General features: G+C 36.8%; 6 protein-coding genes across 10 annotated transcripts; 2 read left to right on the top strand and 4 right to left on the bottom strand.

Moving 5' to 3' along the window:
* Positions 1 to 709: 709 nt before the first annotated feature.
* On the bottom strand, positions 710 to 2,992 carry LOC119080752. 5 transcript variants are annotated; one of them, XM_037189308.1, is made up of 6 exons: positions 2,856 to 2,988; positions 2,732 to 2,789; positions 2,224 to 2,512; positions 1,849 to 2,118; positions 1,263 to 1,787; positions 710 to 927 (listed from the first exon to the last, which is right to left on the bottom strand). In XM_037189308.1, the coding sequence occupies exons 1-5, from the start codon at positions 2,878 to 2,880 to the stop codon at positions 1,491 to 1,493; spliced, it is 939 nt and encodes a 312-aa protein (XP_037045203.1). In that variant the 5' UTR covers positions 2,881 to 2,988; the 3' UTR covers positions 710 to 927; positions 1,263 to 1,490. The 5 variants fall into 5 exon arrangements, with proteins under 5 accessions (XP_037045203.1, XP_037045204.1, XP_037045205.1 ...); XM_037189309.1 differs by having other exon boundaries at positions 2,224 to 2,509; XM_037189310.1 differs by having other exon boundaries at positions 2,732 to 2,776; positions 2,856 to 2,984.
* A 250-nt stretch (positions 2,993 to 3,242) lies between these two features.
* LOC119080809 (multifunctional methyltransferase subunit TRM112-like protein) lies at positions 3,243 to 6,349 on the bottom strand. The gene is made up of 3 exons (XM_037189380.1): positions 6,133 to 6,349; positions 5,962 to 6,063; positions 3,243 to 3,460 (listed from the first exon to the last, which is right to left on the bottom strand). The coding sequence occupies exons 1-3, from the start codon at positions 6,208 to 6,210 to the stop codon at positions 3,266 to 3,268; spliced, it is 375 nt and encodes a 124-aa protein (XP_037045275.1). The 5' UTR covers positions 6,211 to 6,349; the 3' UTR covers positions 3,243 to 3,265.
* Positions 6,350 to 6,407: 58 nt separating this feature from the next.
* On the bottom strand, positions 6,408 to 7,101 carry LOC119080805 (ADP-ribose glycohydrolase OARD1). The gene is made up of 3 exons (XM_037189376.1): positions 6,880 to 7,101; positions 6,643 to 6,817; positions 6,408 to 6,575 (listed from the first exon to the last, which is right to left on the bottom strand). The coding sequence occupies exons 1-3, from the start codon at positions 7,005 to 7,007 to the stop codon at positions 6,426 to 6,428; spliced, it is 453 nt and encodes a 150-aa protein (XP_037045271.1). The 5' UTR covers positions 7,008 to 7,101; the 3' UTR covers positions 6,408 to 6,425.
* A 53-nt stretch (positions 7,102 to 7,154) lies between these two features.
* Positions 7,155 to 9,253, top strand: LOC119080717 (E3 ubiquitin-protein ligase parkin). The gene is made up of 6 exons (XM_037189199.1): positions 7,155 to 7,536; positions 7,604 to 7,799; positions 7,860 to 8,542; positions 8,614 to 8,721; positions 8,779 to 8,875; positions 9,046 to 9,253. The coding sequence occupies exons 1-6, from the start codon at positions 7,279 to 7,281 to the stop codon at positions 9,153 to 9,155; spliced, it is 1,452 nt and encodes a 483-aa protein (XP_037045094.1). The 5' UTR covers positions 7,155 to 7,278; the 3' UTR covers positions 9,156 to 9,253.
* Positions 9,254 to 11,383: 2,130 nt separating this feature from the next.
* On the top strand, positions 11,384 to 12,099 carry LOC119080794. The gene is made up of 2 exons (XM_037189365.1): positions 11,384 to 11,563; positions 11,629 to 12,099. Exons 1-2 carry the CDS (start codon positions 11,459 to 11,461, stop codon positions 12,097 to 12,099), a joined length of 576 nt encoding a protein of 191 aa, XP_037045260.1. The 5' UTR covers positions 11,384 to 11,458.
* Positions 12,100 to 13,843: 1,744 nt separating this feature from the next.
* LOC119080795 lies at positions 13,844 to 14,577 on the bottom strand. Its single transcript, XM_037189366.1, has 2 exons — positions 14,422 to 14,577; positions 13,844 to 14,359 (listed from the first exon to the last, which is right to left on the bottom strand). Exons 1-2 carry the CDS (start codon positions 14,524 to 14,526, stop codon positions 13,898 to 13,900), a joined length of 567 nt encoding a protein of 188 aa, XP_037045261.1. The 5' UTR covers positions 14,527 to 14,577; the 3' UTR covers positions 13,844 to 13,897.
* Positions 14,578 to 20,536: the final 5,959 nt, after the last annotated feature.

The following is a 20,536-nucleotide window of genomic DNA, read 5'->3' as shown; positions in this document are numbered from 1 at the left end:
TTACCATAACGAACCCATAAGACTTATTCGTAAACGTTTCTGTTGCAAAGACTTCACCCAATGTTTAAGGTTTAAAATAAATAGCCTCAATAGTCAATACAAACAACACACACTCTACGGATAATAGCGGCAGAGTCAAAATGACCCAAAATTATATCGGCTAAATTCGAAGTTTTTGGACAAAATGATGTATGGACGACCTGTTCATTATCAAAAATAAGTGGCACCTTCCATACATCACTTTTCGATTGGATCACGGGAACCACCCGGAACCACTCTGCCGCTATTATCCGTAGAGCATGTGTTGTTTGTATTGAGGCTATTTAGGTTAAAATAGTCAAACTTTACGTAGCAAGTATTTGTCATGCCCAATCTGCCTTAAAATTCACGAATACCTTTACATTCTTTTTGAAATATGAAAACTTGAAGCAAAAAGACATTCAAAATTGATAAAAAATATTTCTAACGAATTGTAGAACTTGTTTTGTAAACAAGTAGTCACTGATAGATCTAACATAGCATTCACGAGACAAAATATCAGTCTTTGTAAACGATATTGGGCTCTCAAACTTCCGTTTTTTTTGATATTGAGACAAGTTGATGACATCAATTGTAGTCCATTAAAATTCAACAATTTAAAATCCCTTCTATGGTCCAGATCGATTGCATTGCAAAAGCTTCTCCAATCGCCATTAACGAACACTTCGAATGCAATTCTTAAATTAATTTATTTCAAACTTCGTCTTCATTCAACAACATATTTGGAATGCCTTCCGTAATGGGAAATACTCTTCCCGTTTCCGGACACTCAAGGTTACCCTCGATAACATCGATTTCCATCAGCACATGGTGCAATTTCTGAAGGAATTCATTGTCGGCAGCATAATTATCGGACAAAGTTGTTGGTAGGTCTCCGCTGCAGAAGACCTGAAAAATAAATTTGTGTTTGTACTATACAGTCTCGCCATTAATGACAGAAAACTGGCTGAAAAATCTGTGGAATTACAGTCCACATTTACATGTCCACAAGCACAACAATGAAATTGAACTTGAGATATAATAACTCCGCATTCATTTTCAAATATTATCAAAGTGTGCAGGTCCTGTCTGCGGTGCTTAGCTCGATTCTAAATAGAATAGCACAGAGGTCGTAAATGTAATATTCCAAGATTCATATTTATGATGAGAAGACTATGACTCAAGGAGATAATGCCTCGATTCTAGACCGCTAGACGTAACGTTACAATTTTCATTTCACATACCTATTCAGCTCCCGCGCAAACTGTTGGCCAATCCAGTCGTGGTATGATTCTTGTAATAAAATCGGGTTTGAAGGCTGCTGTTACCTTTTATTTTTGGGTAATCCAACAAATGCACTCAGTTATCAACAAAGCCTGGGCATGAAGTTTCGTTGACCTAAATTCTGACTTACATTCAATTTGAGCGGATAGTTTGCGAGCAAAATCTACATAGAGTACAATTTCGATAATCTACTGGCTCATTCCTCCCTGTGAAATGTCAGCACCAGCACTTCCGTAGAATTTTACCGGATTCAACCGTTCATATAAAGTGGCGCCTGGTGGTGGTGAAGGTAATGTTGTATTTTGACGGATGGCATCTAGCAAGTTTGTTACATGTGACACAGGAACGCGACCAACACTAGTTGAATCGTCCCAATCTACTGCCGCTCCAAATACTTTACGTTCCACAATCCGCCCGAATTCAGGGTCGTTGACAGGAAGTCCAGTTGTTAATATTGGACTGCTTGCATTCAAATCGTCGAACACCTGAGTTTAGTTTATTTCTATGACAGTGTTGCTAATAGGAAATTCTTTTTCGAACACATACCTGACGGCAGCGTACATGCGCTAATTCGTGAACAGTGACTGTCACAACATCAATAAGAATAAGATCGCTAGACCACTGCGGGCTATTGACTTTCCCATCGAAATGGTTCTTGTTGATGTAGATCGTATTAAAGCCGGAGAAACCTCTCAAGTCCATTACTTCGGTGGAAACAAAAGCAACAACGACGTTGTAATCTTTCGTTATAAACACCTGCTCAGCGAGACGGTTTCCGAAAGTGTCTGTGATCATTTTGTCAATCAAGTAACGAATCTGTATTCATGAATTTCATTCATAAGTTAACTTAAGAACATAACGAGATTGTATTCGAATGCGATAATCGAGTATTTTACATTTAGAAATCAGCATTGAACTTACGTGCTTGTTCTTTATCGTAATCTTCGAAATAGCTTCCCATTCTTCCAACCGCTCATCCATATGAAAGTCAAGTGTTAGTCGATCTAGTTTGGCCATCGTTCTAGCTATTTTCATTACATCTAAGTTCATCTTTGTCAGATGAATTAATAAAATTTGTTGAACGAACACGTCCTCGATATTGACATCCTTTCGGATGATTTTGTTGACCGCCTTGAGGCCGACCAACGGAAAGGCATTGTTGGGCGCGTATTTATTCAAATTGATCAATATTACTGTAGCCAGTTCGCTTTTGTTTGTCAGAGAATAAATTATAGTCGAAATTCATATTCATTCATGGGGACGAACAACGCACTTCAAGCAAAAGTGATCTTAGTCGACAGCTGCCAAATGTATGAAATGGTTTTGTTTACAGTGTTTTACAGTTTTGTGACACACTAACAAGTTTCAGTACCCTATTTCGAGTACCACTCATGCTTGAAGTGCGTTGGGACGAATTAATTTTGTATACCTTGCACTTGTATTGCTGTTCATTCTCAGCTGGAGTGGAGTTGTACTGTTGAAATGTGCTGCTAGTTGAGATAGATCAACTTGATCTATGTCAGACCGTTCGTTTTGGGAGTCGACGTACTCACCAAATTTAGTTACGATCGATGACATTCTCTCCGATTAATGTTGTACAGAAAATTAGTTAGGATTATTTGTATAAAAACTTTCTGGACGTTGTTTTGATGGTTGCTATGTGAAATGTCAAAGAAATGTTAAACGACATCTCTCGGTTAGAATATAAAACGTAAATTGACACTGCGAGCGAACAGAAACTTCAAAAATGTAACGATGATTCTCAGATTGTATTTTCATCCCTCTTACGAAAATAAATCTGTTTCGTCTGTCTTCAAAAGCCTAATGAAATTGTGGATTTACATTTCTGGGTATATCTGTAAAGTGGCGGTAAGGAGTATATTGTGTCTTCGGTCTTAGGCTGTAATCGCACTTTACCGAACATTATAGAACACTTCGAATGCAATTCTTAAATTAATTTATTTCAAACTTCGTCTTCATTCAACAACATATTTGGAATGCCTTCCGTAATGGGAAATACCCGTCCCGTTTCCGGACACTCAAGGTTACCCTCGATAACATCAATTTCCATCAGCACATGGTGCAATTTCTGAAGGAATTCGTTGTCGGCAGCATAATTATCGGACAAAGTTGTTGGTAGGTCTCCGGTGCAGCCCACCTGAAAAAGAAATTGTGGTTAGTAGTTTTGAAAGCATTTCGCCAGCACTCCTAATTTAGCCAGGTTATTACTGTAACCTTAGAGTAATTATACCTGAAGAAAGGTGAGTTCTTGAAGAATCGGTGACTCAGAAAGTCGTCGTTTCTCGTGTCGTCGATTTTTCAGTGCAATGGCATAGTTTGAAAGCAAAATCAATACAAAGCACAATTTCGATGATCTACCGAACTTTCATACCACATCACTTCTGATTCTGTTGTGTATATGGCATTACCTCCTCACTATATTTACCTTGGTAAGCGGACGGAAATTTCAAAACTATCACGATGCCTCAGAGTGTATTTTGGGAGCACTCTTTATAATGCGAAAGTGGTTCTGTTTAGTCTCTTTACAAAAGCTTAATGAAATTGTGGATTTACGTTTCTGAGCAGGTTGTAAAATGAAAATTGTAATGCCGATCAAAACCGTGTTTCAGTCTAGAATGTTCGTCTCTTACTCAAAGAGACGAGGCACTATCTACTCGAGTCGTCACTTTCTCATCATAAATATGAATCTTGGAATATTACTTTTACGACCACTGTACAAATCTATTCGAGCTAAGCGCCGCAGACAGGGCCTGCACATTTACTTTGATAATGTTTTAAAAATGAATGCGAACGATATATCTGCTGCTTTGCATCTCAAAACATTCTTAACAGATTGCAGGAATCTTCTTTTATTGACAATCGGTAATGATACGTTGTTCCGTCAGTGTATGTAGTTGGAGAAAGAGTTGATGAACATTTTTTCGCTTCAAGTATGAGGATTGTTACAGTCTTAGAGTAATTATACCTAGAGAGGAATTTCGTACGATAAAATGTGGTCCCGACATCAGTTTGTGTAAGATTCACATTTCGTACAATTTTACGTAGAGCTTTTCACTAACACATGTAGGCGTTGAAAATTTTGATTGTTGTCAGTTTTGTATTTTCCAAAACGCGTAATTTTGAAATTCTTGTTGACAAATCGTTCGCAATAAATACCTATTATTATACATAAAATATGGTGCAAACGTGCTTCATCTAATTACTCTAAGTTTAAAACATTATCAAAGTAAATGTGCAGGCCCTGTCTGCGGCGCTTAGCTCGAATAGATTTGTACAGTGGTCGTAAAAGTAATATTCCAAGATTCATATTTATGATGAGAAAGTGACGACTCGAGTAGATAGTGCCTCGTCTCTTTGAGTAAGAGACGAACATTCTAGACTGAAACACGGTTTTGATCGGCATTACAATTTTCATTTTACAACCTGCTCAGAAACGTAAATCCACAATTTCATTAAGCTTTTGTAAAGAGACTAAACAGAACCACTTTCGCATTATAAAGAGTGCTCCCAAAATACACTCTGAGGCATCGTGATAGTTTTGAAATTTCCGTCCGCTTACCAAGGTAAATATAGTGAGGAGCTAATGCCATATACACAACAGAATCAGAAGTGATGTGGTATGAAAGTTCGGTAGATCATCGAAATTGTGCTTTGTATTGATTTTGCTTTCAAACTATGCCATTGCACCCATTGCACTGAAAAATCGACGACACGAGAAACGACGACTTTCTGAGTCACCGATTCTTCAAGAACTCACCTTTTCTTCAGGAAATCACCGTTTTTTTTAAAATATTTTGTAGAATATTCCTTGTATGAAATGTTAAAAAGGCGAGAAGAAATGACGACTTCCTGAAGGAAAGGTGAGAAGGTGAGCTCATGAAGAATCGTCGACTTCCGTTTCTTCAGAAAGTCGCCGTTTCTCGTGTCGTCGATTTCCATTTCTCAGTGAACTACGCCATTGAATGCCATTTGTGAAAAAATAAGTAGGGACTGAGGAATAAAGTGGGAAACAAATGGGGTGGGCATTTGTACCTGTGATGTGAAATATTAACAGAATTCTGCGGCAAGATTAGCATTTACTATAGACTGCACGTCATACTAACTCCTGATTTTTTTTTGTGGTAAGAGGTCATGTCGTCGTTTGGAACTAAGGTGCCACCGCCTTCATGATCAACTCAGAGGTGACCAGTTGTTTTAGAATCTTTTGCGTGATTATGGTTAAATAGAGACTGGATTGTACTATGAGTATCGACAATAATAGTCCTGATTGAGGACAGTAGTTCCTATCAAATTCAAGAGTATCCTCATGAATGAAACGAACAAATTTTCATAAACTCTTCTTAGAGGTCAACATACACTGACGACTGACGGAGTTAGTATTCAGAGCCATTTATCATTAGCGAATATCAATAAAAGGAGATTCCTGCAAGATTAAGAAGAGGGATCAGGAAGACGAACAATTGTATTTTTGTGAATTTACTTCGAGGCCGAGCATGTAATATAACTCGCGTTCATTCTTTCATTTTCAAAATATTATGAAAGTGTGCAGAGCCTGCGGTAAAGAAGGAACATTCTATCGTTCTGTTCATACCATTACCAACTACGTTAGCTGGACGCTGCACGTTTAATTTCACATACCTGTTCAGCTCCAGCGCAAACTGTTGGCCAATCCAGTCGTGGTATGATTCTTGTAATAAAATCGGGATTGAAGTCTGCTGTTACCGTTTCCTTGTGGGTTATCTAACAAATGTATTCAGTTATCAACACAGCCTGAGACATGAAGTTTCGTTGGCCAAAATTATGACTTACATTCAATTTGAGCGGATAGCCCACTTTAACACCTCGAATGCACTTCGATGTCAAGAAATTGTAGGTGATCAACTTCATCTTTGAGATCGTTTTTGGTCGGACAACAGATTCGAAAGAAATTAAAACTTAATTGCAAGAAATCAATAAACAAAAAGAGAATTTGTTTTGGTATGTACGGTCGATGGCGCACGTGTGTGAATCTCGTCTGTCACTCTTTGACATAATGAATGAATGGAATGAGAGGATGAATGGAATGAACATTGAACAATGCGTACTAGATTACAAAAACCATTTTATTTTTTCGCCACAAAATTGTAAACAACAATATCGAATGCTTCCTCTGAAAACACTTCATACAATTGATCCTTAACTTTATCCCAGTTCAGACCATCCAAGCCGCAACCAATTTTCGGTATAGCAAGTTTTGTGACGTTGTTCAATTTCTAAAATTGCGGAATTGACAAATCAGTTGGGCGGTTACGAAAGGCCAATATAATGAGCCAAGCTTACCATATGATCTTTAACCGCTGTTAACGACGAATACATGCTTTGGTAGGTGGGTTTCTGGTAGAACGTCGCTTTCGTAACCATATAATAAATGAATCTCTTATCATCTTTAAGCACTGCCAGGCCGCCAGTTTGTGCATTTTGATTCTTTAATTTTTGAATTTGACCAAAGGTATCGCTGAATGGTCAAAGTTGTATTTTGTAACCGGTGGGCCGACTGGTTTGGTTAGATCATCTTACCGAAATTTAACAGCAATTCCTTTTCCCATTCGTAAATCTGCTGACACACAATGACCGATAGAATATTCCTTTGGAGCTGCGAATAAATCGCCGGAAGTTTCGGTTATCGTTACTTTGTGGCCAGACATTTCAAAGTTTTCACGAATCGAAAATCAGACTGTTGCCGGAATGAGGGTAACTGACAAAACTGACATAGTTAATTTGCGGTAGTTTTCACAGCTGGCTGTACTGTCAAATTCACTCTGTTCATCAAAATGCGCAGCTGTGTTATGACATTTTGAATAGTTTTAAAAATACTCTCGTAACAGTAAGAAATATTGGCGTTACGACAACGATAATGCCAATCTTCACAAAATATTTTATCAGCGAAAAGTTACACAAGGTGCCCGTGTCCCTAATATGAGTTTCCTGCTTAATTTCTTCAGGAATATCATGCACAATATCTTACAATTGCTTCGTTTCGGCCAGAAAACGATCACTAATAAATTGAGCATCTACATCAAAACAAATACAGGACGTTCTTTGGCTGTCGATCTGAATCCGAAATGGGACATCAAAGAAGTCAAAGAATTTGTAGCACCGCAATTAGGTTTACTTCCGGATGAAGTAAAAATTATTTTCGCTGGAAAGGAACTGGGCGACAATATTATAATTGAGGTAAGACAGTTCATTGAGTCATTTAGTGCCTGACAAATTGAAACAAACATCATTTCGATGAGCATAGGAATGCGATCTGGGAGAACAAAGTATTTTGCATGCTGTAAGAGCACGTCCTCGGAAATTGAAACAAGATAAACGTGATCTTGAGCACAATGTCATACAGGAGTCAACCGACGAAAGTAGCTCCTCAAAACCATTCTCTCAGACCTTAGTGGACCTGCAATTGGAACATGATGATCGGGAAAACATTAGTGATGAACGTAAGCGACCCAGTCACAATGCCATTTAAACAATTTCTAACTGATTCGACCATACCGCAGAGAAGGAACGTTCCAAAGCACACTTCTACATCCATTGCTCACAATGCAACGAACTTTGCCCGGGTAAATTGAGAGTTCGCTGCTCGAAATGCAAAGGCGGCGCCTTCACTGTTCATCAAGATCCTGAATGTTGGGACGATGTATTAAAACCACGTCGTATCCGTGGTTGTTGTGAGAGTCACGAAATAGCCTGTGTGGACACGGATCAGGGTGACTTACCATTTGCCGAATTCTACTTCAAGTGTGCCAAACATTCGTCTGGTGGGGAATTCGATTTTGCAGCTCCATTGAACCTTATCAAAATTAACATAAGAAATGTGCCTTGCCTTGCGTGCACCGATGTTTTGGAAACAGTCCTAGTATTTCCATGCTCATCGGGTCACGTCACTTGTCTGGACTGCTTCCGACAATACTGCTTGTCACGGCTGATGGATCGTCAATTCATATTCCATCCAGATGTTGGTTACACGTTAACTTGTCCGGCTGGTTGTAGTGATTCGTTCATTGAGGAAATTCATCACTTCAAATTGCTAACTCAAGAACAATATGATCGATATCAGCGTTTCGCTACCGAAGAATTCGTTTTACAATCGGGAGGTGTGTTGTGTCCACAACCGGATTGTGGCATGGGTTTATTGGTGGACGACGATTGTCAGAAAGTGGTGTGTCAACAGGGATGTGGTGTCAGTATTTGCGTTTACTTATCACGAGCAATGTTAATTATACTCTGACTGTCTGTTTGTACAAATTTCAGTTCGTTTTTTGCAAAAATTGTCTTCAAGGGTATCACCTTGGTGAATGTTTGCCGGAAGGTTCGACACCAGCTAGTGCCGGTAGTTGCCTGTATGCCGTTGATCCGGAGGTAAGGACGTACAACGATGAGCTGCATTTGTATACTAACAATTTCGTTATTTTATAGAGAGCTGCTGATGCCAGATGGGACGAAGCGTCAAAAGTTACCATCAAAGTTATTTCGAAGCCTTGTCCGCAATGTCGAACACCAACTGAACGAGCAGGTATATATTGGTGGTGACTTAGTTCAATATTTCACGGGTAATCATCTCCTTTCGGCAACTATGACAATAATAACCGATTGGGTTCTGGTTTTCCCTATGATATTCAACCTAATGAACTGATAACACCGACGACTGAAAGATTTATGCGATTTTATATTTCAATTTCACAGGTGGTTGCATGCACATGGTTTGTACGCGCTCTGGATGCGGATTTGAATGGTGCTGGGTGTGTCAAACGGAATGGACCAGAGATTGTATGGGCGCTCATTGGTTCGGTTAGAGTAACTTGTGGCCCTTGTGGCTGATGAAGATGTGACTGATAAAGTGGAAATAAATTAACTCAACGAAAACGTTTCTTTTTCTTTTATTTGAGTCCGGCCATAGCACTTTAGGCACCAAGCACTAACATATTCTACTCTAATGATAGTAATCTCTGCGTTTCTTGTGTACCGACTGAAGATATTGTTTCTTTGTGTATAAGTTAATACCTTAAAACATATAGAGCACCTGCAATTTTGTACGCGTAAAACTCACGATTACTTGTTATCGATAATTACTTCAGGAATAAACGATAAGATCTGATTGATGCGGTCTTGTTGTATCAAAAAACATTTTCAAAAAAATGAACTAAAGGAGTTAATATCAATTTCTTGATAGTACATTTGAAGTAATAGATCCGATAGTTGATATGCTTGTCATCTGTGAAATGTTAAGTCGCAAACGATGTTTAGTGTTAACAAAAACAGCAGAAGAGAAAAGAATGACTGGAAACCTGCACCACAAATCTATTCTTATGTGCTGCTATTTAAAATGCATCAATTTAGATATTTTTTCTAAAATTTCTTCTTTCAAGTAAAATATAAAACATGGATGGATCTGTTTTGTTTTTGTTTTTTGTAACAGAGTGTCTCTAAGTGGAACCGAAAATATTTCATTGTTTGTCCTAATTTGATTTGTAAATTTCGACATGGGTGTACATTTTCTACACATGTTACTATACAGGTAGCTCTACAAGCGTCATGAATTTTGCATATTCCATAATTATATAGCAATGTGTGTCGTTACCGATCGAGTTGAGCTACGTTTTCGACCACTCAAATCGACATATTCTTCAACGACATTCATATTTAAGCTATAGAACTTATCAATTAAGAGTGATATCGCCAAATCTTCAGGTGATTTTTGTAAGTTTGGGAACAAGCTGTCTCCTATTTTAATGAGTGATAGCTCGTTGGATTCGTCTTTCAATTCTAGGAAACACGTATCGTTCACTTTTTCTTAAAAAAATGGTTTTCAGTGAAAAGCGTTCAAAAGTGTAGACATGTCAGAGGGTACCGAAAACAGTTTTTCGACAATAACTCAAGAAAAAATTATTTTAAATTGCTGTAATGTTGGACGAATGCCCTACAGGTAGAGTATACACACCGCTTGGTGCTAGTAGATCCACGAGAATTACGACTAAAAATATAGTGAATATTCGGAGAGTTCGATGTTCCACGGAACTGAGTATGAGGTGTTGTAGCTGGCCTCACCCACTATCGTTCCACATATAAATGAACCCAGTACTTTTGTGCTGCAAGCCTACAGAAGTCTTGGAAAAAAAGTTGGTGACAAAATGTAGATTTTTTCCTTCTTTATGAGGACCCAACTGCTGGAGCAGCATCTGGAACGGTACTACGACAGTCATTTTTTATCGTCTACCATTTACTTTTACCAAAGCACTGTCAAGCACCGAAGCTGACTTTGACATCTCTCAATTAGAAGGCCAAAAACACACCTGTTGACTACTTTTTTTTAAATTTTTTGATAGCCAACTTTGATCGGTTCAGTCCTCTATTTGAGTGACGTCAAAGTCAGCTTAGGTGCTAGACAGTGCGTTGCTTTTACCTTATCAAGAGAAAAACGCTTCGCTATGTCGCGAATATATGTCGTTAAAACAGATCCACTATTAGTAATATCAAGAGAAAAATTATTAAATTTTTCTCGCAGCATTTTAGTCAAAAATATTGTACTGTAAAATATTTTCCCATCACTAGCGATGTTAAAGTAACTGCTGCATGTGCACCAACACACACTGGCTTATTTTTCCTCAAAATATTTTTCAAAATAAAACAATACAAGGAAGTGGGTCCCTCGTCCTGCATGTTCATACCTTGGGTGTATTAGTCTATGTTAAAATATACTATTACTTTACGAGCGAGGCAAACAGATTTTTATCCGTGAGGGAAGAGCCTTCGTCACTTCACTAGTAAACGATATAAAATTGTCCAAACAACAGAGGTCAAAAATGGCCTAAAGTATTGGTCTGCATTTAAATGTTAGCTGAAATTTTCTCAAGTTAGCATGATAGTAACTTGGTTTTTCGATTATTATCGACTCCATTGATTATAAACGTATTAAGTACTGAACATTGTACGAGTCTTAAAAAAAATTACAGGCGTATAGCTATCGGCTGACTGGTCTGCGTCATTATCTTTATAAAACTTAAGCATCATTGCTCTGAAACTTAGTATTATTTAAACGGTTGGTTTCGTACGTCGCACGTGTAGGCTTTGACTAAATTAAAAATTATAAAAATTGAAAATGTGGCAAATATTGACGATTACCTTGATATCCATTAACTTTGTTGCCGGTCACACTAACTGTCCTGGCTTTTCGAACTACAAACACGACCCTACTTTGTCAAGTGTAAGGTGTTGCATTTATTTTCCATTTTCGGGAGTTTAATCGATCTGCGGTTATCAATTAATTAGCATCTCAACGGAGAATATTTGGTGGTATATACTACATCCAGCTATGTGCTCGATTGTGAACGAATTTCCTGGACTGTAGGACCTGGTAATAACCGTACCGCTTATCTTAAAGATGCTGACGGTTGTTGCAGACGAATCGACAATTTTGACAGCTCTAATCCGGATTATATCGAGCATGATATCAGTCCTCTATCTACATCTACATGTTCCAATCTACCGTCAACTGAACGAGTTAGCGAGAAATTGATCAGGAGTACTGCATCTGGCACGAATCTCTGCTTATTCGTTTATATTTGTCACCTTTCTCGACATGGTTTATTGGTTTCTTGTCGCGAGAAACCCGAAGGTCTACCACTTTTGTTGATGATTGGAGAAATTGTAATGGAACTACTCAATTTGCTTTTACCGATACAAGTTTTAAAAACGGTAAATCATTCCAACTGCATATTTACTAACAATTGTTTCTTTTAAGTTCCAAGTTTCAACCTAAGAGTAATTATACCTAGAGAGGAAATTTCAAACAAAATTATGTAAAATATGTGGTCCCAACATGAGATACGAAATGTTTCTTTCGATTTAATCTAATTATTTTCGATAGATAAAAATTAAATCTTTTGATTCATTTGTTTAAATATTAATTCTGCTATATAAGACGACGTAAGCTGGAGCTGATCATTTATTTTTGTAGTCGTTTTAGAAGATAGCAGATGGTAATCATCCGTCCCTTCTGTAGAAACTCTTGCATTAGAAATACATTTTTACACAAAGTCCCAGTGTTTTCTTTACTGAGTAATATGGTCTTTATAGAATAAAATGCATGTTTAAAAAAATGGAAGTACAAGATTTGAAGTCAACAAATTAAAAATACTTTGATCTTGATCGATGGAAGTAATAGACCCGATAATAATACTGGTCATATGCTTGCCTTCTGTAACAGGTTAATAATTATTTATGGCATCGAGGGTAGGGCTCGGAACAGATCAGATCAATCTGATTTTTTTTCAGATTGAACTGAAATTTTTCAGATCTTAATCTGATCTGAAAATTTTAATCTGATCTGATTCTGATCTGGAATCTGAAAATCTTGAACAGATCAATCTGAATCTGATCTGAAATCTGTTGAAGCGGTAGGTTCTTTTTACATTTTCACTTCAAACATTACTGAAAGAGTTATAGAAAATATTGTTGACACTTTCGGATTCACAATTGTTTAATAGTTATTTATGTAACAAGAGGTTGACAAGACATCGTGTGCGATAATATACCGTCATACGATTCGTGTTGGATACAACGTTTTATGCAATTAAGAAAATCAAATAAATATCGACGTCAGAAACACGTTGCTTTTAATGCACTAGTGCGATAAAGTCCCTTGCAAATCCATTATCGCACTAGTGCGATAAAATACGTTCATATAACATTGCACACAGCTGCGTAAGTTGCAATCATCACTGAATTGCATAAAACGAATTTAATGTCTTCTCTATGAATCAATAATACATAAAGCGAACTACGATTTGCAATTATTAGCAGGTCACGCAGTACTAGTTTATACTGAAAACTACAAAAGCGACACCTTCATTTTCATTGCTTAACACGGTCGTTTATTGAAGTTTTATATTTAAAACTATAAAAGCACCATATTCAGCTACAGCTATAGGAAAATTGCTGACAAGTGGAGAAACCGTCAACAAAAAACATGCCTATTGTGAAATCGACAAATAATTGAAACGGTTGAGAAAAAGAAAAGCGTGCAAGTCGGCTTTTTTGATATAGGAATACCTCTTTCACATTTCGTTAAACGTGTCAGGTCTTCCCTAGAACGAACATAGGCATTGAATCAGATCAATCTGATCTGATCTGAAATCTGAAAATGCCAATCTGAATTTTCCAGATCAGATCAGATTACATTCAAGCTTGATCTGATCTGATCTGAAAAGTTCAGATTCGTCATTTTCAGATTTCAGATCAGGTCAGAACAAACTGTTCCGAGCCCTAATCGAGGGCGAAGTACTTTATCGTGAGCCTAATCAACTACTTCGCACCGAGATGCATACAACGTTTTATGCAACACAGGGACCTAAAGTTCGCAGTTTTTGAACATTATGATCTCGAGTTGCATAAATACCATCAAAACGACATTAAATTGTTGCATGGAAAGGTGATGAATATGGCCCGGAATTGCAAAAAAAAACATTTTTCGACACGTTCTACAAAAAAAACCTCAAGGCGTTTTAACTTTGCACGGCAGCCAGAGCGATACTTTTATTTAAAAATAACAATCGTGAGGGAAAACACAATTGTTTTGATTCACAGTTCGCAAAACTGGTATCGGTACAAGTAAACTGAACAAGTTATTTAGAGTTTGATGAAGTGAGAACAAAAGTGACGGTTGAGGCGGCTGACGGCATACAATCAACAGCCCATATCGAGAAGAGTGACATATATAAATGACTAAGCAGAGCTCTGTCCTGGTTCCAACACTCGCGACTAATTTCTTGGCCACATTTTCCGTGGACTTAAGACGGGTACACACGGAGAGTGGAGTAATGTAATGTTGATAGTAATCCTGATTAGATTCATCAAATTTAGTGATTTGCCTGCAACATCCAGTTGAATCTTTGAGGTAAGCGGTAGGATTGTTATTTTCGTCTAATGACCAGGAAATGCGTTCGCAATTTAGGACATACGCGGAGGTGGTGAATACGACCAAATATTCTCCGTTGAGTTCCTAATAGTGATAAGTATAGGAATTCTCGTGCATAAAATCAGTTAAGAAAATGTACAGCTTACATTCAGTAACGTAACGTTGTTCAGATAATTTGAAAAGCCAGGGCAGTTTGTGTCACCGGTAACCAGCCCAATCGATGTTAGGGTAAGTATCAATAAATGCAACATTTTCCGAAGTGTTTTTGTTAAGTAAACGTCTCCCAGGCTTCCGTGTAATATTTCAACAGTTAGTAAGACAGTTCTCTTGTTTTATATAAATGTCACCAAGATACAGACCCATCAGCCGTGTATTTTACAATTTATGAAGCAATTTTGAAAAAATCATTTTGATAAATGGAAAAGAAGCAAGGTCTGTTGAAGGATTCCAGTGATCAAAGCAGGGACGGATCATGTATTTGATTTAAAATTGGGAAGAGGTCAGGCCTGATCTCAGGTCAACCTGAGAATATTTGAATCTGAACATCGTAAAAATTGAGATAAATCATGTCAGTTTTCAGTTTTATTTGAAAATATCCAAGATGTACTCTGAACTCTGACCTGTTTTACCTGAATTTTTACTAATTTTCAGATATCGGGTAAGTTTAGGTCAGGTAAAAATGTTCAATTCAGGTTCAGTTCTATTCAGATTTCCGAGCCTGAATATGGTTTGAACGATTTCAGACGAAAGCTCGCCTCAGTTCCGTCTGTAATGGCACACTTTGTTGTCATTGTCGTGCAACGTATAAAGTTATTTTCGTGGTATTTCATATAATAGTATACTAAATTGGTAATACAATACATATAGTAGTTCAAACAGGTCGCAATAAGACAGTAAACTAGTTATTGAGGACAAAGTCATTTAAATGTATATTCTAAATGACACACTTCATTCACGAACAAAACTTTCAAAACATTCCACGATCTAGGCATTTCAATGAACACGAAACAGTTGAGTTAAATGTGCAATTAAAAATCTTTTTTTAGATGAATTTGATCAATACTACTTGTCCTCGAATTCTCTATATTTTTGACATGTAAGATCGTCTTTCGGTTAGACCTCCCTGATGGGAGATAGATAATCGTATAACTAACGGGCTATATTGGAAGGGAAGGAAAGTATTTGAACGTTTAGTAATAAATCGGCTGTGAAAAATACAGGTAGATTCCAATGTTCTTTTACAAAGAGGAAAACACGTTTACAGTGTATAGTAGGGTGTAGCGTTTTTTACAAAATGTGTTAGTTCTTTTAAGGCTCAGCCGGAAATCCACTCAGCTGGTCCATCTGATCATTTTATGGAAGAAAAAAAAAATTCAAACTTTGATTTTGTGCTGCCGCCAGATCGATTTTTGAAAATTTCGTCGTTTTCGGTCCACATCACATATATCGATTTTTTACGATGGGCTCAGTGTACATAAAAAGTTGAGTCAACATGGTAATCTAATCTCCAGGCTTCACAGATTATTTTATAAAAAAGATCAAGTCTAAAAAATATTTTTTGAGTTCATGACTGATTGTCAAAGTTCCCCGATGGTGATTTTGAGACTTTAATCTCGCCTCGAAATTTGATGAAAATGTGCAAAAATGTAAATTAAACTTTAAATGTGTAAATGGACCGCGGTGAGTCAAATACAACATCTGATTTGATTTGGGACACCTAAATTTGATATTTATCTGACAAAAAGTTGTGTTTTTGGTACATGGAATATTGTTGGCGAAAGTCGAATTACCTCAAATCAATAATTTTTTAGCTTAAAATGTATTACCAGGTTCTGACAATGCGAAACCTTCAATTTTAAGCGTTTTCTACGCTAATTTACAACATTAAATATAAATACATCAAAATTTGAAAATGTAAAGAGACGTAGCCACTGGCTCTAGAACTTGTCAACAGTACGTAAATTAGCTTAGAAAACGCTTAAAATTGAAGGTTCAAATTTTTTTTCCCTGATTGGTACGGTCAATACCTATCTAATAAAGCTAAAACAGACGAAATATGTTCAAATGTGGCCGACCTACAAGCAAAAACTGCTTGCCGCCCTGTGCCTGTTTCACACCAAGGGGTCTAACTCACGAGTCGGTCATCCGATTTCCATAAACTTTTTTTTTGTCGATTGGTATTGTAAATACCTTTTATTTGACCTATTACTTACAAGTGTAACGTTTGAATGTCCGGAGATATCTTCGAAAAACCGTAAAGCACTTATTGGGCCACAGCTCGGGAGGGGTCGATCCAAAATCACTCATCTTCGAACTTAGCCTGTCTTTTGACATTACCAAACGGGAAAAAAAAGAATTTTCAAAATCGGATGCGTTTTACTCAAGTTATCGTGCAGACAGACAGACGGACATTTTTTTTTTCACTGATTTGGCATCTCTAGACAACCACAATAGGTTTCCCCTTTCTCAGGGAGTCCAATTCCTGATTCCAATTGCTTTTCCTACCACCTCACAAAACTTTACGTTTGGGCGAATACCTGAAAATTTCGTGAGAAACATTTTCCCAAAAATTGGCTTTAGAATGAAATGTTTCTAATTTCAACGACGAATAAACGATATAAAAATCGTATCTTATCATTTTTTACCTCATAGTTTCATTGTAGCAGCATATCTGGCAACTGAAATTTTAGTCAGGGTAGACGCTGATGCTAAATAATTTATTTAAAGTTTATGGAAAAGATAGCTTTGCAAATCTAAACAACTCCGAAAGAGACAATGAAAGTGGAAGAGGAAAAGCACGGTTTGTATAAATCCGATTACATCGAAATATTTATAAGTGATCGATCATAGTGAAACCAACATTACTAATTGAATTTTATCAATTGTCCCATTACTTCAGAGAATTTTACAAAATTAGAAAATAGAAAATAACAATACACCCGATGAACTTACGTTAGAAATTTGTTTCTGTTTTCAACGCTATTCAATCCACAAATACAATCCAATACAATCCATATGAAATCACATTGAAACACAGCTCGATTACACATCCACTTATGCACGCGAGACGGCAGTATCAGTATGAATGTGCGTAACATGTACGAAGTACGTACATGGTATATACGAAGTTTTTTATGTGGATTGAGAAACTGTGGTATGTAAGAAAAGAGAATAAGAGTTTCTAATCTAAATTTGATTACTGTGATGCTGGACTAAATCTTTTCGCAGCATGAGTTGGAGATATTTCGTGATTAAAAAAAAAAACGTGATAACGTTTCACAATCGAGCTTAGTTTACTGAAAGAATCAGGCTAAAATAGTTTCTTTTGTAAATAAAATCCGTATCAGGTAACCATAATTTAAAAAATAGTATTTTAATTCGAATATCATGAATTTGTTTTTAATTCTCAAAAGGATTTGAACGATGCCGAAATCGTCCGAACATGTTTCCGAACAATTAGCTTCTCTTAAGGAGAATTGTAAGAAACGGTTAATCGAAATGTTAAGTACCAGCGATTTGAATTTATTTGATTTAATTGACCCACTACTATCAGACAATCAATGCCAAATGCATTCAATTTTTATACTCAACATTTTACTGAAATGCTATCAGTGTGACTATCGTTCATATGATGTTAAACGCTTACACAATGACGATATTGAAATACTGTCGGAGGCGGTGCTACTCACGTTGATAAAATGCGAACAAGTTGACGAATTTGGAATGTTTATGGGTCACAAATCGCTAGAACATTTTGGTGGCTATCTGGACAGTAAGAACAAAGAAAGTAAATTCATAGCGGAAATGAAAAAAAATTTCAACGCAAAATCTGTGGAATTTATCAGGAAAGTTGCAACGAAAAGTGTTAAGCGAATATTGGACGATTGTACAGCAAGTATTCCTAATACAAAAATCAGATTAAAAATTTTGCCGTGCTATGCTTCAGTATATGCAATGATGACTTACATCAAAAATCAAAGACTGCCAATTGTTGTTGCACTAAAGCGAATTGAATTAAAAGGTTCTTCATCGCCAGTCAAATACAAAGTAAACAGCATGGATATTTTTTACTATAAGTGGAATGGAGTGAAATTTCAATGTTACGAGAATCTAGATGATTGTAAAATGAATGAACCCAGTATAACTTTCGAAAGTTACAGTTTGCACAAGATGGGCTCGTCAATCGACGCTCACAATTACCAAAAGTACTGCGAAAAATCGAAATTTCCATCCAATTCGTTTTTCATCGATTGCGACATTGGTCACCTGACTATGGCATCATTGGCCACTCATTTCCAATTATCCGACCATAAAAAATTGACCTTAAATCCAGGATACGACAGCAGACACGACTTTATTCATTCCATTTACAAAAATTCGTCGACCGAATCCAGGAAAGAATTCTACACGGTAGAAAGTCAATTTGACTCCAACAGCACAAATGTCTATGAACAATACCTGGCCCATTTGAGTCTGGCAAAGGATATGAATTGTATGGATTCGAGGTATGTACAATTTCGTAACTGCCTAGCCACGAGACGGATTCAGAATGCATTTTTTAGCGTACGTCATATACATGTGTCGAATTATTTAAAAGAATATTCAAAGAAAATGTGCCTGAATACTGACGTTGAGCTAGAACAAATTGAAAATTTTCCAGATGTCAATAGGGATGCAGTGGTGTTGACTATTTTAAAGAAATTGGGGATGACTGGACAGCGAGAGCCATGTGAAAATTAACAATAAAAGCTCATTCGACCTTCGAACAAAATTGAATAAAGCTGTTGCCAAGAAACACCTCTTAGTGAAAAGATTGCGAATAGTCAATTCATGAGATGATAACATAGCATATCTCACGATAGTAAAAGATACAGCACGCAGTCAAGAGACACACCAATTTTTAACTCTTTCGGTATAATAACTCTTCAACAAAAATGCTCAAATTTGTGTGTCAAAAATAGAATATTTACTTTGGCAACCGATGAACTTGATCGGTACGCTTCATGAACTCAAAGCGTTCAAAAATTCACTCACTCACCTGACCAAATGTTGTGGGTTCATCAAATGCAATTCAATTCATTAAATTTTGTGTTTGCTATTCACAGAAACCGTACAACACCATAATCCAAAGTTCACTTGTTTGATGGTTGTTGTACTTTTTAAAGTTGTACTAATTGATAGTCCACAATGAAAGTATAAAGTAGCTATGGTCTTATGTCGGATGTTTTATAGTTTCATTGAGGACCAAGACATGTGCACAGAACAAGGCACAAAGATGTTTTAGTGTTCCTTTTCTAGCATTCTTACATTTTATTAGGAAATATTTTGTGAACATTTTATGTTTGTGGATTTTGCAGTGGACCATTGTATGAATAATATACACACACGGAATTTTGAAAACCGACACATTTTCTGTTTCTGTGTTTTACTTGAGTTTCTGATTTCTCCATATAAACATAGCTAACGCCGACCCGTACGAAACACCTATTCGTATAAAAAGCCTTTAATGTGAAACTCTTCATTTCTCTTACTTCATTTTCTTCTCTCCTGAAAAACTATTCTCCCTTTAAAATCACTTACATTATCCACTCTTTGCCTTGTTATCATATACAACTAAATTGCCGGAGGCAATATAGACAGCCCCGTACGAAGACAAATTTCATAAATTCCTATTTAAACAGCTATATACCGCTATATTTAACTATATATAAATAAACATTTCACAGATAAATATATGCTATTATATAGCTCTATATGCCTGTATATAGCTCAATATAGCTGTATATAGGTATATATAGATGTCCGTATATGGAATCCCTGAAACCCCACACACATAACAAATTATTTCCATGTTAACAGAAACTCTCTAAGTATCATTTTTCCCAAGATATTTCTATTTTACTAAAATCCAATATGGCCGCCGGCAGCCATTTTGTTAGGAAACCGGAAATAGTACCGACGCTTTACATTCGTTAATACCTTTCAAACAAAAAAAAATTCATGAAATTCGGTCAAAATTTACTCGAGATATTGTCAAAATACACCACGTTCACTGTACTTCCGAGTAGCCAGATAAGAGCTCACTCCAAGAGACCTAGCTCACGCTCCGGAGAACATAATTTCATAACAAATTTTTTCCCTGATTGGTACGGTCAATACCTATCTAATAAAGCTAAAACAGACGAAATATGTTCAAATGTGGCCGACCTACAAGCAAAAACTGCTTGCCGCCCTGTGCCTGTTCCACACCAAGGGGTCTAA

The sequence above is a fragment of the Bradysia coprophila genome, unplaced genomic scaffold, assembly GCF_014529535.1.
Source record: "Bradysia coprophila strain Holo2 unplaced genomic scaffold, BU_Bcop_v1 contig_350, whole genome shotgun sequence".
Classification (NCBI taxonomy): domain Eukaryota; kingdom Metazoa; phylum Arthropoda; class Insecta; order Diptera; family Sciaridae; genus Bradysia; species Bradysia coprophila.
The sequence above is the reverse complement of the archived record's forward strand: the minus strand, read 5'-3'. Positions and strand labels throughout refer to the sequence as shown.